Source organism: Podarcis raffonei, chromosome 10 (assembly GCF_027172205.1).
Source record: "Podarcis raffonei isolate rPodRaf1 chromosome 10, rPodRaf1.pri, whole genome shotgun sequence".
Lineage (NCBI taxonomy): Eukaryota > Metazoa > Chordata > Lepidosauria > Squamata > Lacertidae > Podarcis > Podarcis raffonei.
The window spans coordinates 2,425,262-2,443,265 of record NC_070611.1 but is presented as its reverse complement, the minus strand read 5'-3'; the positions used below and the strand labels follow the sequence as shown (position 1 = coordinate 2,443,265).

The window sequence follows — 18,004 nt, the reverse complement described above, 5'->3', positions numbered from 1 at the left end:
ACTTTCTTTTTGGACATCCATGCCTCTGATCTATGCTCAGAGGCAGGCATGTTCTTGCCCAGCTGATGCACAAGTGCTTTTAGAAGCACATTTACAGGCACATTGTGGTGCTCACATGGGTCCTGTGAACTGACAGGTTTTTTGCAAATGGAATCATGTGCCTCCATTGGAGATGGATCAGGACCATAATTTTCCTTCATAGTGTCCTGGGCTTATTAAATGCCTGTCTGAATAGAAAATCGTTGATGCTGGCTGTAGACTGATCCACACTGGCCTTAAAACGGGCGCTATCAGCCTGGAAGGCAGCATCGCCTCACTCAAGAGCGGAAATACCAAATTGCCAAATACAGCAAGCCCACCTTGATTTCCATCCATAACATGCCGTAGTGGAAATGCATGTCAATGGGCTCATCACACATTTCTCTTCCTCTGGTCCACATAATTGGCTGCTGTGAGAGGTGGTGTGACACGATGTGATAATGTCATGACATGTGTTTCTTGCTACAAATTATTGGGGGAGGAAGAAGACTAGGGGCTTCCCATTTTTGTGTGAAAATTTGTGGTGTTCTTCACATTCTGTTCATTGCTCAGCCTCTCACAAGTTGCCTTCATGAGCATGTTTCACATCTGGCTGCCAGCCTGGCTCCAAGCACCCTTTTGGCAAATCCAAGGCTTCATACATTGCATTTTAGTCTTGGTTCATGTTATACATAACTTGCTTTGATAATTTGTTAAAACAAAATTTTGAAAATAAAGTTTTTGATCAAAATGAAATATGATCTGGAAATGATGATCCTGTGACACACACAGCTTTCCTGCGGGATAGATTCTGCAAACAAATTAGCAATGCCCCAGCCAGACAAATTCTGAGTGATTTTTGTCTGAACGTAAGAGTTAAGTGGCAATAGATATCTGTATCCCAGTTTTACTACATTTTGTACAGAAAATCGATACTAGAATCGGTCCACAACCAGCTGTCAGAATGTAAGAGGCTCTAAGTCTCCACTCGCCACTTTTTATCAAGGGAAGAAGCCTTCCTGCTCTATTGAGAAGCCTAATGTGGAACACATGAGACGAAGGCTGGGCGGCAACCAGAGCCAAGAGTAGAAGGTCTGTTTCTAATTCTGTGTCTGCCTGACTTAGCTTCATATTTTGTCCTGTCCACAAAATGGCAGTGGTTGTATTTCTGAAGGAAATTCTGTAGGGCACAATTCTTTGATATTCTCAAATGATATACGGTTCTGCAAGCGCAAAGTATTAGAATATTACAGGGGGTCTCGTATACATACCTCCCTACACACACACACACACACACACACACACACACAGAGAGAGAGAGAGAGAGAGAGAGAGAGAGAGAGAGAGAGAGAGAAGTGTGGAAGATGTTTTACGGTCTTGTGAAAGATCTACAGTAATAGAAATATGCTGCACACGACTCCTGTTCTGCTTGTGATTATAGAGGGAAATGTGCCCACTGGGAGTACACCAGCTCACCAAGGGAATTTGTATTAACCATCAAAGATCAGCAAATCCTTAGAATTTCATCCTTGCATAGTTTCAGAATACACACTGGTCCTACCTTGGAAAAGTTCGGCAAAGAATTACACTTCCAAGGTACATTAGCAGAGTGGTACCACAAGAGCTCCCACAAACAACTCTGCATTTTTAAAAGAATCATTTGCTGGAATAGCAGTGGCTGCAGAGCTTCTGATTTAGTCTTGGGGGGGGGGGTTGTTAAGCTTCCCCTCCCCCACCCTGGAGTCTTTAAATTAGATAAGTGAAGCCCAGGAAATACATAGTGTGTCCATCTGGAATCCCTGTGCTTGTGGGCAGCATTCCTGCATTTATAAAAGTTACATACCAGTTGCAGTGTTCCTTTTTTACGTGATTGCATTAACTTTGTGTCCTTGGGCAGAACTTGGCATGATGGTGGCTGAGTGTCTTCAAACCTGCATTGCTCCCCAACCCCTAATGCAACTGGGTGGGGAGCTTTAAAATGGTACAGCAGGAAGCTGGCGAGAGACAATGAACCTTTCCTCTTTTTGCTACCTTCTTCCCTGTAACTCCTCTCCTAAAGTCATCATCTCCTAGCAGGGTTTATTTCCAGGTAGGGCAGGAGTAGGAGATCGTGGCACAGTACCAAGTTTGTCCTATGAGATGGTTTCCCCCAAACTATGCCCACCTTGCCCACACCTGACGGCATATGTGGGGCAGGTAGAGATGTGCCTGGATCAGCTTCCCAACTGAGTTTTCTGACTGTGCAACTGATCCCTGCCAAAAGCAGAGCTGAACTCACTGCCCATAAGCTGATGACTGGTGAGTTCAGAAGCCAGCAGGATCCCTGGGGGAACTGCTGGATCAGTGGCATGACTCAGTTTCCCGTGGTGGACTGCGCAAGAGACTTGGGTCGGTGTGCGGGACTGACAGGTAGGTTATCCTGCCCACCTGCCAAAATGAGCCCGTGGGGCTGGGGGCAGAATCAGATAATGACCTGGCAAAAAAGCTTCCTTATTCCTCAGCTATCTGGGGAGAGTGTTTGCAGAGGGGAAAGCAGTGGGTGGTAGAAAGTTCAGCACTCGCCCACAGACAGCCACTTTTGTGTTTGAAATCACCCAACCCTTTAGGCCACAATTGGTGCATTGAAAATGAAGGCCTGTTGCTATCATGACTCATTCTGCCCTGACATTGGCTAATTTCAGAGCTTAAAGTGCTGACTTTGTCATCTGACCCTGGCTTTTGGTTCGTGGGGTCATGGGTAGACTTGCTGGGTATTTTGGGGGCTGTTGTGCTTCCCAGAATTTAATGGCTTGATCAACAGAACGAAGGTGCCAAAAGTGAATTGTTGGTCTGTCTGCATTGAGCATGTACACTAGTGAAATGTAAGAGCCAAATTGCCTTCTGAACTTGGTTCAATGAAGACCCACGTTTAAAGAGAAATGCCTGCAACTGCAACTGGCATTTGTATTGTGAAATTCATGGAATGGTTGATTTTGTGATGTGTTCTTCTCCCTCTTATAGGCCACTTTGAGATTAGTTTTTTCCTGTGGAAAGGTGGCATACAAAGAAAGTGAGGCTGATGATGTACATCTCCAGCTGTGTGTCCCACCATGAAATGCAACAGTGGAAATCTGATCCATTTGAATAATGCCACTTTCAAGTTTAAACACAGTAAAATAAACTCATATGCTCCATTCAAAAATTGTGGCACCGTGTTGCGCACTTCCATTTAAACTTGGGCGCTTTTGTGCATGGTTTTAAAAGATAATTAATTTCTGAACTGGCTCTAACTGTGGCTGGCTTTGCACATTGCAGCATATGGGGAAGAAGTGCCAAGTGACCAGTGCTTCCTCCAAGCACGGTTTATTCTGGTGGAGAGAGGTGGTTGTTCTCTCGTCTGCAAATGATGGTGGTGCTTCAGGTGCAACCCCCCCCCCGCCCCCATGCAGCAGAAGCACAGTGAGAGAAAACTCTAGGAATGTGGAGCCTGTCATTTCTCACCCCATGATGGTGGGAAGTAGGAAGAGGATTCACGTCATCCGTTTCTGAGCACAGTTTACCTGCTTGAACAGAGTAACATCTTCCACTGCATTTTGTTCAGTTCATTCAGCTGTGTGAGTGTGGCCGGGTAGACACATTCCTTGTATTTGCCAGAATGAGAAGAGTGTTTTATTGGTGAAGCTGGCAGTCCTTCTTACTGACCTAGATTTTACTGATGACAACATCCCAGATCAGCAAAATGCTGGCTAGAACAAAATGCTTAGTAATTAACACTACCGAAGAAAGTTTATTTCCTTTAGTACTTAAGGAACACTAGAAAAAAATACCCTATGATTTGAAAGCCACTATTGGGGGGAAACTCTTACGCTTGAGAAGTGAATTGGGCCAAAATTCTGCACAAGAGCATACCAGCAAGGAGCCCTTTTGTCTGGAAAAAATACATGTGTTCACTAGCGGAGGAAGAGGGGGGCGGGGGAGCAAGTGCAATCCCAGTGGGGTTCCATCGCGGCTGCCCCACACTGAGCGCCCCACCCTCACAGGCGGCGGGCCATGCTCCCAGAACACGCGCCACGCCCCTGGGGGCTGTGCATCCCGCCCCCAGGACGCGCTCCAGCCCCGCCCCCGCCTGCTCTCCGCCACTGCATGTGTGCTGCCTATCTGCCCACTCACCTGGGTGCTGCCCTTACAGAAGCCCCCTTTGGGGGAGGAGGCATAGCTAGCTGTCCTGGTATTATTTGCAAATACAATTGCTACTCACTGGCTAGGCTCTTTGGGGTGCCATTTTTCAAAAATCTCCCATAAAGAAAACTATTCTATGCTACGTTCCATAGTGAAGTGCAATAAATATGGAAAGTCTTAAGTTACATGTATTGCAGTTTTCTTTTTTATTCTTTGTTTTTACTCATGTACTCACATGCACAACTCTTTAGAGAGTTGTTGAGGGTGTGATCCCTGTGTTAACATGCATGCCTCCTCCAGGAAGGACCTGATTACCCCCAAGTGCAAATGCATGTTCTGTAGCAGTCTGTGAAGAACTCTGTTGCTTAAGGTGTGGACATAGAATGTTCAGCTTTATGAGGAGAAGACCTGATATAATGCTTTTTATCTCTCGCTGTATCTGACAGTTTGCTCGCATAGTCTACTAGTTCTTTTCTCCATTGGATGGTCTGTGTAGGCCAAGTCCAGTGCTATTTGTTTACTTTTTAAATATACAACCCATAGTAACCTTAATCAGGAGACGGGGAAAGGGCTGGGGTGATAAATGACCAAAATAATAATAAAAGCCTTCATGTCTTCAGGAGGCATAAATACAAACCTACAAAAAAGGATGAACTTTGAGCTTTGTAAGAGTACAAAAATTGGAATTAAGTAACTTAGCATTTGGGGGGGGGTTGTTGTTCCAAAAGGAGAATGAAGTAAAGCCAAAACATGAAATAGGAAAGTTGGGGTATGAAAGGGACTGTCATCATGTTTTCCCATTCTTTTTCTCTCCGGGTAGGTCACCATTTCTATATTTATATCTTGCAGATTTGCAAGAGCTTCTCAGTCATTGTTCATTCTCTCTAGATACACAGATTGTATCAATTAATGACTACAATAAGACATTGTTACTGAGACAGTATTAATTCTCTCCAAAACAATGCAGGCTCTTGGCAGGGGTATTTCTGTGCTGGTGCTTCCAGTAAGAAATGGAGTGGGAGTCCATGCTCTTCACAGTTCAACTTCTCTTACCTCTCTTAGAATCATAGAATCATAGAGTTGGAAGAGACCACAAGGGCCATCGAGTCCAACCCCCTGCCAAGCAGGAAACACCATCAGAGCACTCCTGACTTATGGTTGTCAAGCCTCTGCTTAAAGACCTCCAAAGAAGGAGACTCCACCACACTCCTTGGCAGCAAATTCCACTGTCAAACAGCTCTTACTGTCAGGAAGTTCTTCCTAATGTTTAGGTGGAATCTTCTTTCCTGCAGTTTGGATCCATTGCTCCGTGTCCGCTTCTCTGGAGCAGCAGAAAACAAACTTTCTCCCTCCTCTATGTGACATCCTTTTATATATTTGAACATGGCTATCATATCACCCCTTAACCTCCTCTTCTCCAGGCTAAACATGCCCAGCTCCCTTAGCCATTCCTCATAAGGCATCGTTTCCAGGCCTTTGACCATTTGGGTTGCCCTCCTCTGGACACGTTCCAGTTTGTCAGTGTCCTTCTTGAACTGTGGTGCCCAGAACTGGACACAGTACTCCAGGTGAGGTCTGACCAGAGCAGAATACAGTGGCACTATTACTTCCCTTGATCTAGATGCGATACTCCTATTGATGCAGCCCAGAATTGCATTGGCTTTTTTAGCTGCCGCGTCACACTGTTGGCTCATGACAAGTTTGTGGTCAACCAAGACTCCTAGATCCTTTTCACATGTACTGCTCTCAAGCCAGGTGTCACCCATCTTGTATTTTTTCTCATTTTTTTTGCCCAAGTGCAATACTTTACATTTCTCCCTGTTAAAATTCATCTTGTTTGTTTTGGCCCAGTTCTCTAATCTGTCAAGGTCGTTTTGAAGTGTGATCCTGTCCTCTGGGGTGTTAGCCACCCCTCCCAGTTTGGTGTCATCTGCAAATTTGATCAGGATGCCCTTGAGTCCATCATCCAAGTCGTTGATAAAGATGTTGAATAAGACCGGGCCCAAGACAGAACCCTGTGGCACCCCACTAGTCACTCTTCTCCAGGATGAAGAGGAACCATTGATGAGCACCCTTTGGGTTCGGTCAGTCAGCCAGTTACAAATCCACTGAGTGGTAGCATAGTCAAGACCGCATTTTACCAGCTTCTTTACAAGAATATCATGGGGCACCTTGTCAAATGCCTTGCTGAAATCAAGGTAGGCTACATCCACTGCGTTCCCTTCATCTACCAGGCTTGTAATTCTGTCAAAAAACAAGATCAGGTTAGTCTGACATGACTTATTTTTCAGAAATCCATGCTGACTATTGGTGATCACAGCATTCCTTTCTAGGTGCTCACAGACTGTTTGCTTAATGATCTGCTCCAGAATCTTCCCTGGTATTGATGTCAGACTGACTGGGCGGTAATTATTTGGGTCCTCTCTTTTCCCCTTTTTGAAAATAGGGACAACATTTGCCATCCTCCAGTCTGCCGGGACTTCGCCTGTTCTCCAGGAATTCTCAAAGATGACTGCCAGTGGTTCTGAGACCAGTTCTGCCAGTTCTTTTAATACTCTTGGATGCAGTTCATCTGGCCCTGGAGACTTGAATACATCTAAACTAGCCAAGTATTCTTGTACTATCTCCTTAGTTATTCTGGGCTGTGTTTCCTCTGCTGAATCATTTGCTCCAAATTCTTCAGGTTGGGCATTGTTTTCTTTATCGGAGAAGACTGAGGCAAAGAAGGCATTGAGGAGTTCAGCCCTTTCTGTGTCCCCTGTTTGCATTTCACCATCTTCTCCTTTGAGTGACCCCACTGTTTCTTTGTTCTTCCTTTTGCTACGAACATACCCATAAAAGCCTTTTTTGTTGCTTTTAACCTCTCTAGCAAGCCTGAGTTCATTCTGTGCTTTAGCTTTTCTGACTTTGTGTCTACACGTGCTGGCTATTTGTTTGACTTCCTCTTTGGTGGTTTCCCCCCTTTTCCATTTTTTGTACACATCCTTTTTTAATCTTAACTCAGTTAAAAGTTCTTTAGATAGCCACCCTGGCTTCTTTAGGCACCTTCCATGTTTCCGTCTCATTGGTATTGCCTGAAGTTGTGCTTTTACTATCTCCCTCTTAACAAACTCCCAGCCATCATGAACTCCCTTTCCTTTTAGTATTACTGTCCATGGGATCTCACCCAGCACTTCCCTAAGTTTTATGAAGTCGGCTTTCTTAAAGTCAAGAAATTGAGTCCTAGTATGCTTGGCTGCTCCTTTCCGCTGTATAGTAAACTTCAGAAGAGCATGATCACTCGCACCTAATGATCCTTCCACTTCTACCCCACTAACCAGGTCATGAACATTGGTTAGGACCAGATATAAAATGGCTGTTCCTCTTGTTGCTTCTCCCACTTTCTGGACAATGAAGTTGTCTGCAAGGCCAGTGAGGAATCTGTTTGACCTTATGTTCTTGGCTGAGTTTGACATCCAACAAATATCCGGGTAATTGAAGTCCCCCATTACTACTATCTCCCTTCCTTTTGCATGCTTGGCCATCTGTTCCAGGAAGGCATCATCTATGTCCTCCGTTTGGCTTGGGGATCTATAGTAAACTCCCACAATGAGGTCACTGTTATTCTTCTCTCCCTTAATTTTGACCCAAATGCTCTCACTTTGGCTTTGAGGTTCTAAATCTTGGATCTCTTCACAGGTATACACATCCCTGACATAACACCACTCCTCCTCCTTTCTTGTCTGGTCTGTTTCTCTGAAATAGATTGTATCCCTCCATTATTACATTCCAATTGTGGGACTTATCCCACCAGGTTTCAGTGATGCCTATTATGTCATATTTAGTTTGCTGTACCAAGAGCTCAAGCTCATCTTGGTTTTTTCCCATGCTGTGCGCATTAGTGTACAGAATTGAAGTCCATTAATCATTCCCCCGTTTCTCTTATTTAAGGATTTCCCCCCACCACCACTGCGTGCTGTTTGCTCCATTTGGTCTATGACATTGGGATGATCATCTTCATCAATTGATAGACTCCTACCTTCAGGAGCACTGTCTCCCTCCCCCACATTAGTCAGTTTAAAGCCCTCCTGATGAGGTTTCTGAGATTTTTGGCAAAAACATTCTTCCCAACCGTTGTGAGGTGCAGCCCATCGCTTGCCAGAAGTCCATCTTTAAGAAACTGCAGTCCGTGATCTAAGAATCCAAACCGTTCCTGTTTACACCATTTGCGAAGCCAGTTGTTCACTTCCACTATTTTTCCCTCTCTCCCTGGGCCACGTCGTTCAACTGGGAGGACAGATGAGATGACAATTTGTGCATTTAATTGCTTCAATTTCCTGCCCAGAGCCTCGTAGTCTCTTTTGATCTTCTGGAGGCTATTGCTTGCAGTGTCATTGGTTCCCACATGAACCAAGAGGAAGGGATATTTGTCAGTGGCTTTTATGATTCCTTGCAGTCGTTCAGTTACATCTTGGATCTTAGCCCCGGGGAGACAGCACACTTCCCGAGACATCTTTTCAGGCCCACAGATCACTGCTTCTGTTCCCCTCAGTAGGGAATCCCCTATCACCACTACACGCCTCCTCTTAGGTCTGGTCGGGGTTCTTCCGTGAGCTGTCCGTTCCAAGGTTGCCTGCACATTCCCTGAGGACTGACTTTGCTGCTCGTCTTCATATACCTGATCGACTGTAATGAGGGAGAGATCCTCAAATGGAGTCTGCTCTTCGTCTTCCATGCTGGTGGAGAGGACCTCAAAGCGATTGTGTGTTTCTAAACAATCAGAGCGAACCCTGGGCCTCCTACTTCTTTGAGTCACGTTTCTCCATATATCTGGCTCCTGTGTTGGTGAACTAGCCTCCTTCTCAGGGGAGTCCCCTGTCTCCTCCTTGGTGGAGACGGTGTGCTCTGTTGCTTCCAAGAAGAGCTCCAGCTCTCTAATTCTTTGGAGCGTAGCTACACTTTCCTCCAGTTGCTGGACTTTGTCTTGTAAGAGGGCAATCAACATGCAATTGCTGCAGGTAAAGCTGCCTGCAACCTTTGGCAAGATGGCAAACATTGCGCAGGAACCGCAGGCGACTGCAGCTGTTCCCTCCCCCTCCATCTTGAGAACGTGTCTTTGGGGGTGGCTACAGCGGTCCTCCATCATAAAAAGCGTGAAGACAGGACAAATAACTCCCCCCCCCAAAATACCTAGGTCTCCCCAACAAACGTTTGAGACTAGCTCCCCTAAATCTAAAAGATGGATCAAACTGCGCGCGCCAACAGGCGCACGCCGCTGCCCTGCAAGCTCTGATAAGCTCCTCCCACAGCTAATCACCTACCTCAACAGAAGCCCTGCCCCCTCTGACCTTTGCACAGGGAGAGCAGCTAATCAGCCACAAGAAACTCACACAAGAAAACCCTTTTTGCTCCTTCTGCAGCTGCTGCCCTGCAAGCTTTGTTGTTGCCAATTTTTTGCATTAAGTTTAGCCTTAAAAGGTAAAGGTACCCCTGACCGTTAGGTCCAGTCGCGGACGACTCTGGGGTTGCAGCGCTCATCTCTCTTTATTGGCCAAGGGAGCCGGCGTACAGCTTCCGGGTCGTGTGGTCAGCATGACTAAGCTGCATCTTGCAAAACCAGAGCAGCACACGGATACGCCGTTTACCCTCCCGCCGGAGCGGTACCTATTTATCTACTTGCACTTTGTGCTTTCGAACTGCTAGGTTGTCAGGAGCAGGGACAGAGCAATGGGAGCTCACTCGGTCGCGGGGATTCGAACCACCAACCTTCTGATCGGCAAGCCCAAGAGGCTCAGTGGTTTAGGCCACAGTGCCACCCATGTTTAAGTAAGTTTAGCCTTACTTAAGCATTAATCCATTCTCAGAAGCCAGGCTTTCCAAGCTGAGCACTAAGAGAAGAACCACTGATAATTTCCTATAACTCTATAATTGAAATCTTGAGTTACTTCTCAGTCATGAACGCCCTGTGGAACGCCCTCCCTTCAGATGTCAAGGAAATAAACGACCACCTGTCTTTTAGAAGACACCTGAAGTTTACGGAGGTTTTAAAGGATTGATGTTTTTATTATGTTTTTAGATAATGTTGTAAGCTTCCAGAGTGTCTGGGTAAACCCAGCTAGATGGGTGCGGTATAAATAATAAAATTATTATTATTATTATTACTCGCTCCGTTGCCTTTTTTCAGAGGAACATGCTCCTGGTTTCTTCTTTTGATTTTTGCAGGTCAGCTACAAGATGTCAATTTGCTGCACCTTCTTAAGCAACAGGGATCTTGGACAATTCCTCCTCAAACTCACCTGCCTTATCTTTACCAAGTAATAGCTTAAATTTCATTCTCTGCAGTGGCTCAAAGAGGGCTGTACTACATGCTAGTTCACCAGCCCCACTGCCTGGCTCCAGGGGTCCTGTTGCCTGCCAGCTCCAGCTGCCAGCAAGGAAGGACTTGGCTCAGGCCCCATCAGCACCAAACATGGAAAGCTTCCCCCACAGACTGCTGGGAAGTGTAGTTTGCTAAGGGTGCTGAGAAGTGTTAAGATACAGAGCTACAATTCCCAGAGATGCTTCCCAGGAAACATTGGGAACAACTCTTTGTAGCTGTTAAAGAGCCTCATGATGGAAGCAGTGCCTTCTCTGCAGTATTTCTGTAAGTGTGCCAGCTTCCATTCTGACATGTTTTAAGCCTTCAGACGGGTCTTTCCTCCTCAGCAATAACTAGTGGGCGGTCTTTTCCCGTCACCACATCTTAGACATGCACTTCCTGTTGCTCTCCTCTGGAAGCATTTCAGTTGATGAATAGCAAACTTGTCCCGTCACCAAGGCGGCAGACAAGCAAAAAGAAGCTAATGAAGAACATTCAGCTCACAGGATATTTCTATGCGTATCCTGTGCTGAGTAATTTCAGATGGGGGAGAAGCCGTTATCTTGGCTGTTTGCTGTGGAGGATATCCTATTTGTTCCTCACTGCTGAGAGATAGTGGCTGCTTGTGGTCACTTTCTGTTGTTTGCTGACATCCTGAGGCAGTGAATCATGCCTGGCTTCTGGCAGGAGGGGACACACTATGCACCTTCCCTCCCCATCTGGGCTCCTCGGAGAATGTTCCGGATGGCCAGCTTTTGGCTGAGAGGCTGACCCTGGCAGCCAGGCCGATGAACGCAGCATGAGCAACAGCTGTATTAGGATATTCATTGTTTATGGCATTAGGCGTGTGGGTTATAAGCAAGAAGAATAACTGCATCAAAGAGATTGCACATCTGGACCCTAGTGATGTCATCTGGCGGCTGCTGCTGCTGGGGGGGTTTCCCCCTCCTCACTGCCCCCTGCTTGGGCATTCGTTCAGTCTGCTCGTTTCCTCTAACAGTATTCCTCAGAGGAATACTTGTTTCACCTGCTGCCTAAGCCTGTTCTCCTCCTTCCTCCATGCGTTTCCTTCCTCTCAGGATTGCTTCACGCAGACTTGTATTGGAAAAGAACTGCAGGCATCCCAATGTGCTAATAGCAGTATGGCTCTTATTCTGGCAAGCTTCTTTTATGTAGCTGTTTTTTCTGTCCTGTCTCTCATCCATATAAGATAAGATTATTTTCTTTGCACAGCACTGGAATGGTTTATTCCGCTATATTGTTATAGATCAGTGGTTCCCAATTAGTTAATTACTGAGGACCCCCTATTTTTCAAAAGCCAAGCCATTAACCCCCTACTTTTGAAAATTGTGATAGCTGTATGGTAGTAACTGTATGCTAGCTGTATGGTAGTATGGTGCAAAGCAATTTTTTGAACAAAATGTGCGGTAGCCCCTAATAAGCAAAAGATTTTAGGTATACTAAAAAAGCAGACTAGGGCCGAGTGATATCTGGTTTTGAACATCATGATATATCAGCAGCTATACATTGTGATATTCCGATATATCACGATGTTTGAAATTGGAGATCAGGAGTGGGGATGAGGGCAGTGTTAGAAACTGAGATATGAAAGCTAAATGGCACCTTAAGCCTGGGTTATGGATGCCACAATGGAGTGTCTAGGCGTGCTTTTTATAACAAGAATAGAAAACTGAAAATGAATGAACTGCTGCTAAAATCTTATGTGCATTTTTCACCTGGTCTAGTCTTCATCTGAAGACTGCAAAAAACAAAGCCATACTTCCCCTGCCTACCCCCTAATAATCTTAAGAGGGTCTCGTTTCCAGTCTTCAGAGAGTGGCTGGAAGTGGGGAAGCAGAAAAAGGTCCTCCTTTCCTTCCACTCTGCAGTTTTAATCTGAAATCTTAGGCACAGTACTGCGCCCAGAGCTCAGAAACCGCTCTCTTTAATGAAATTCCCTGTCACAAAATGTGCCTAGAATAATGGGAGTTTCAAATGCTGGATGAGGGAAGGAGCAGTCACAAAGATTGGGTGGGTGGGGGGAGGAGAGGAAGCAGAGTCACCTCCACCCCATGGATTGAGTGGGAGGGGATGGAAACGGGGAGGGGGGTGCATCAAGCCGTTGTCAGCGGGGCAGCCAGCAAAGATGTACATCAGAGTACCTTGAAGTAAGGGCGATCAGCTGGCCTGCTCTCCCACAGCGTGAGGGAAGGCAGCTCAGATCAACAGCGTTATCAGCTGAGATCATTGTGCGATGTCAGCAGTGCCTTGAAATCAGCTGCCTTCTCTGCCTTGCGCAAGGAGCAATATATTGCTGTGTGTTGCCAGGTCAAAATCATTCTCATGGTGTGATTTCAAAACCAATTTTGGCCAATATATTGAAGAATTGCACGGCGCTAAAACAGACAATAAAACTTGTGATATTACCATGAAAAAAGGACAAAAAATAGTTCAGAGGAGGCAAGGAATGGTCTACGGACCCCCTGGGTGCGTTCTGTGGACCTCTAACTGGGAACCCCTGATCTAGATAGTGATGGAAGTGGTTGTTGTTTTGGTGCCATTTGATATGATCAGCAGCATCAGGCAGTAAAACATCGCTTGGATTTTATCCTTCAGATTTCACATTTAACTATTTAAAAACGGCAGACTGGCATAAGCGAGAGGAGTTACAGGATGGAATGCTTTCATACAAATATACTCCCAGGGGCCAAAAAAACAGGTGTATCAAGAAGCAAGGTTCAACCTGACATTGCTCTGCGGTGCTAGTTTTCTATATGCGGGGAGTATGGTTTTTAAATAAGGGAATAAGCAAACATGCAATCTCTCACCAGCAACCTGAAGTGTAAAACTTTGCTCTGTACTTCAGTATCAAGCTGGAACATACTTTTGGACTGGAGATTTGATGCGATAGTGGTATTCGCGTACTCATGCAAAAAGTTCCACTAAGCAGGTTAGAGATTTTGGTTGATGTCAAATGGGAATTCCCACAAGGGATCTCCCTTTTCAGGAAGCTCTAAAAGGAAGTTCCTCTAAAAATTTAGTCATAATGAGGAAACAAGCAACTTTTGGATGTGGAAGATGAAGGACACAGAGGTTACGCAAATTGTAATAGCAGAACCACAAGAGGATGGCACTTCTGGCTTGGTAGCTGACACAGGAAAACCCTGACAACTTGGAGGTGGAGGTCTCAACAGGGAGGCAGCCTCATGCAAATGGCTTTTTCTTGCTGCAAGCTGGCCGATTGTTGCAAACAGAACCTTGCTGTCAAAAGGCTTGATGAGAGTGGAATCATAGACCCCTGGAACTATAGAGGTGGAAGGGTCATCTAGTCCAGTCCCCCTGCAATGCAAGAATCTCAACTAAAGCCTCCATGACAGAGGGCCATCCAACAGTTTAGTTGCTTGCACAGTAATTTCTCGTTTCATGGCAGATGGATGCCATGTAATCTGCAGAATTACTGGAGCCCGCATGCATTTCCAAGCGGCAGACGCAATGGCTGCCACGACTATGAATGACCCAGACCATGTCTGTGGATGAAGGTATCTGTGAGGTGATTATGGGAGACACCATAGGAGAACATGGATAATGCAAAGCTGACTGAAGGGGCACCGAGTCAGCAGCGAAACAGAGCCAGGAAATGTGCTAGTGATCTGTTGAGAGATGCTCATGCCTGGGATTGTCTCTCAGCTTCGCAAACTTCTACTGTAGATGGGAATGTTAAGAATGACATGATCTTAACAACTCATGTTTGTTGGAATGTATTTAAATATCATTTGTGGTTCAGATGTATAGCCTCCTCCTGTTAGTATAAGCTTAAGAATGTGTTGTGAACAAACACAAGTCCTTTTTGAAAAAGTCCACAGGCACCAGCTTCATTGCTGCTGCTGATGTGTGCTCTACCATGTCAGCTGCCCTCATGCTATCATTCTTTATTGACAGGTTCCCAAGAGTCAGATAGCTCTCAGTCTGCCAAGAAAGACATGCTGGCTGCCTTGAAGTCCAGGCAAGAAGCTCTGGAGGAGACCCTTCGCCAGCGCCTGGAAGAGCTAAAGAAGCTCTGTCTCCGAGAAGCGGTAAGCCCTGTAGATTTCTATAATCCTTGGAAACCCCTTTGTTGCTTCTGATGTGCAGCAAAGCATAGAGTGTGTGGAAGGGGTGGCATCTTACAAAGTCTCTGCTTTGCAAAGTGGAAGGCATTGCAATCCCTTAAACACCCACAGTTCTCACGGAAGTCGGTAAAAGATCCAAATGTTTAGCAGAAATTCAGATACACCTGCCTTCGACATTTCATGACCTGAAGGTGCTGCTGTGCAATGCCAGGTCAATGATTCATAAGACCACTGCCATCCATGACTTGATCATGGATGGAGGACTTGACTTGGCATGTGTGACAGAGACTTGGTTGGATGAAGCAGATGGGCCTGTCCTTGCCGCTGCTTGTCCACCAGGTTTCTCTTACGCACAGCAACCCAGGTCATGTGGGCGGGGAGGGGGGGTTGCAGTGATTTTTAGGAAGTCATTAGCTTGCACCAGGTGTCCTATTGGGAAGACCCAGTTTTCTGAGTGTATGTTCTGGAAGTTGGGCAATAGGGGCAGTACAGGATTCCTTTTGGTGTACCGACCTCCCCGCTGCACCAAGGATTCCCTGCCTGAGCTGCTTCAGGTTGTGGCGGATGTTCTCCTGGAGACACCTAGCTTGGTTGTCCTAGGGGATTTTAACATCCATGCCAACACGACCTTACAAGGGGCCACTCGGGACTTCGTGGAAAGCATGGCCTCCATGGGGCTGTCCCTGAATAAGTCTGGCCCAACCCATAGCCGCGGACATGCCTTGGACCTGGTGTTTACCTCTATGGATGTTGGTGATCTGACACTAAGTAAAAGCGAAACTAAAGAAGTGCCATGGTCAGATCACTTCCTGGTGCAACTGGACTTCTCTGCGACCCATCCCCTCTGCAGGGAGGTGGGACCAATTCGGATGGTCCTCCCCCGCCACTTAATGGATCCAAATGGTTTCCAGAGAGTGGTAGGGGATGCTTTATCCCATGTTGATGGCCTTTCAGCCGATTCCCTGGTGCCCGCTGGAATGTGGAGTTAACCAGGGCTATTGACTGTCTGGCTCCGAAGCGCCCTCTCCGATTGCATGGAGCCCGGACAGCCCCGTGGTTTTCTTCGGAGCTGAGGGCGATGAAACAATCGTTGAGACGGCTAGAGCGCCGGTGGTGGATAACTCATTCCAAATCTGACCGGACACAGGTTAAAGCTCAACGTCGAGCCTACCAAGTGGCAATAGCGACGGCGAAGAAGACTTTCTTCGCTGCCTCTATTGCATCTGCAGAAAACAGCAGCAGGAGACTTTTTCAGGTGGTTCACAATTTAGCGGAACCACCTGCGACATCTGGGCCCAGTACGGGCCACATGATCTCCTGCAATGATTTTGCAAAGTTTTTTGCAGATAAAATCGCTCAGATTCGGGAAGAAGTAGACTCCACCGTGGGAGCAGGGCCAGGGCGGGAGAGTGCTAGAGTCCTGTCTAGTCAAGTTGCGTGGGATCAATTCCAACCTACATTGGCTCCCAGTACGTTTCCGAGCACAATTCAAAGTGTTGGTGCTGACCTTTAAAGCCCTAAACGGCCTGGTCTAGTATATCTGAAGGAGCGTCTCCACCCCCATCGTTCTGCCCGGACACTGAGGTCCAGCTCCGAGGGCCTTCTGGCAGTTCCCTCACTGCGAGAGGCCAAGTTACAGGGAACCAGGCAGAGGGCCTTCTCAGTAGTGGTGCCCGCCCTGTGGAACGCCCTCCCATCAGATGTCAAAGCGATAAACAACTACCTGACATTCAGAAGACATCTGAAGGCAGCCCTGTTCAGGGAAGTTTTTAATATGTGACATTTTAGTGTATCTTTCATCTTTGTTGGAAGCCGCCCAGAGTGGCTGGGGAAACCTAGCCAGATGGGCGGGGTACAAATAATAAATTATTATTATGATTATTATTATTATTCAATTTTTACAAATGTGTTGTGATATTGCAAGTGGAAAACAAAATGAAATTTCATATCTCAATTTTGCAATTTCCAATGTGGGCAATTTGGCAAATGCAAGGCTTAGGCAAAGTTTCATTTCAACAACTTGTCCCTAACATGGCCCAACTTGTTTCTCCTATAAATCACAGCTCCTTTCCAACAGTTCTATTCTGATTTGATAGTTTGGATTTAGTTACACATTACAGGACAGCATTCATCTTTTGTGATTTACCACCCATTGCCAGTTTCCGTAACAGATTAACTATTCAGAGCATGTGGATAATTGCCATGCTCAAGTGTCCTGTGAACATTGCTGTTTCCCTTCGCAAGTAAATGCGTTAAGTGTTACAGGCTTCAAATTTCTGTTCACATGGGTATCATAATATGCCCTGAGAATTAACACTAAGGGGTATGATATTAGATTTCCACAAGTAGAGAGCCTTTAAGTTTAACATTATCTTTCAGCCATGAAAGTAGAGAACCAATGTTTGGGACCATGATTATTTGAGAGTAAATAGATACAAGTGGGACCTACAAAAAAAGTAGAGTGGTCCTGATCAAGATGACAGCATTCGAAATTTGGCAGGCACTAGGCTCATTTGCCCCTGGCGACCAAGTGAAGATGCTAGGAGGCGCCTGACGTCTCCACCATCCGGAGGTGCCTGCCTGGAGATCATTGGATGTTGCCTGTTTTCACACACTAGAACCACATCCTGTAGAATTCCATCCATTATATTTTATCTGCACAGTCAGAATGAATTTCAGGAACCCCAAAGCCGTGTTGAAAAATACCACTTTCGAGCTGTCTGGCCCAAAAATGCCAACTAGGCATTCTGTTTTGGTGACTTGTAACCCTGGTTTAAGGAGCCATTTGGTGCCTAGCTGATATATCTGAGTTTCTGCTCCAGGAGTCAAGTCGGCAGACATGTGGAAAGCAGCTTGGCTTTAATTTTGTATTCCTATTTCCGATTCACTTCTTTAAAATATTATGTATTCAGGTAATCCAAATTTAGCTTCAAAATGGACTGAATTCTGTGACTTACATGAATCATGCAGATGTATGCAACTTGTATATCGCCTGTATTTTGCATTATTTATTTTTGTTTTGGTAATCATGGGGAAGAGCAAGGAGCTATGCAAAGACTCCTTCCTAATCACTAGAAATCTTGTTCAACTACTTCTGTTTTCTGAGATTTCCCCACTCATTCCGTATACGCTGTAAAGTACCTTTGCAGCCATAAGATCTAGAAACTTACCCTTTTTAACTGGAAGCTGCTATTCTTCGGAAGCTGAACTGTGCATCCAGCACAATGCTCTGGCCTTTTTCTGCACTTCTGTAAAATTTAGCATTCTAGTCATTTCTCAAAACTCTTACCTAACCCCGCAAAAGGTCAAGTAACTGGAAAACACTTTTCAATGAAGAGTGTAAGGGAAAATAGCTGAGCTGCTGAAACTTACTTGATCGTTT

At 45.8% G+C, this 18,004-nt stretch overlaps 1 protein-coding gene across 14 annotated transcripts in view; it reads left to right on the top strand.

The window, feature by feature from the left end:
* Nucleotides 1-18,004, top strand: part of FRMD4A (FERM domain containing 4A) — a 464,351-nt gene that overhangs the window by 411,169 nt on the left and 35,178 nt on the right. For all 14 annotated transcript variants that reach the window (XM_053406326.1, XM_053406327.1, XM_053406332.1 and 11 more), the window contains one exon: nucleotides 14,453-14,586. In XM_053406326.1, coding sequence (XP_053262301.1) covers nucleotides 14,453-14,586 — 134 coding nt within the window. The remainder of the gene's footprint in view (nucleotides 1-14,452; nucleotides 14,587-18,004) is intronic.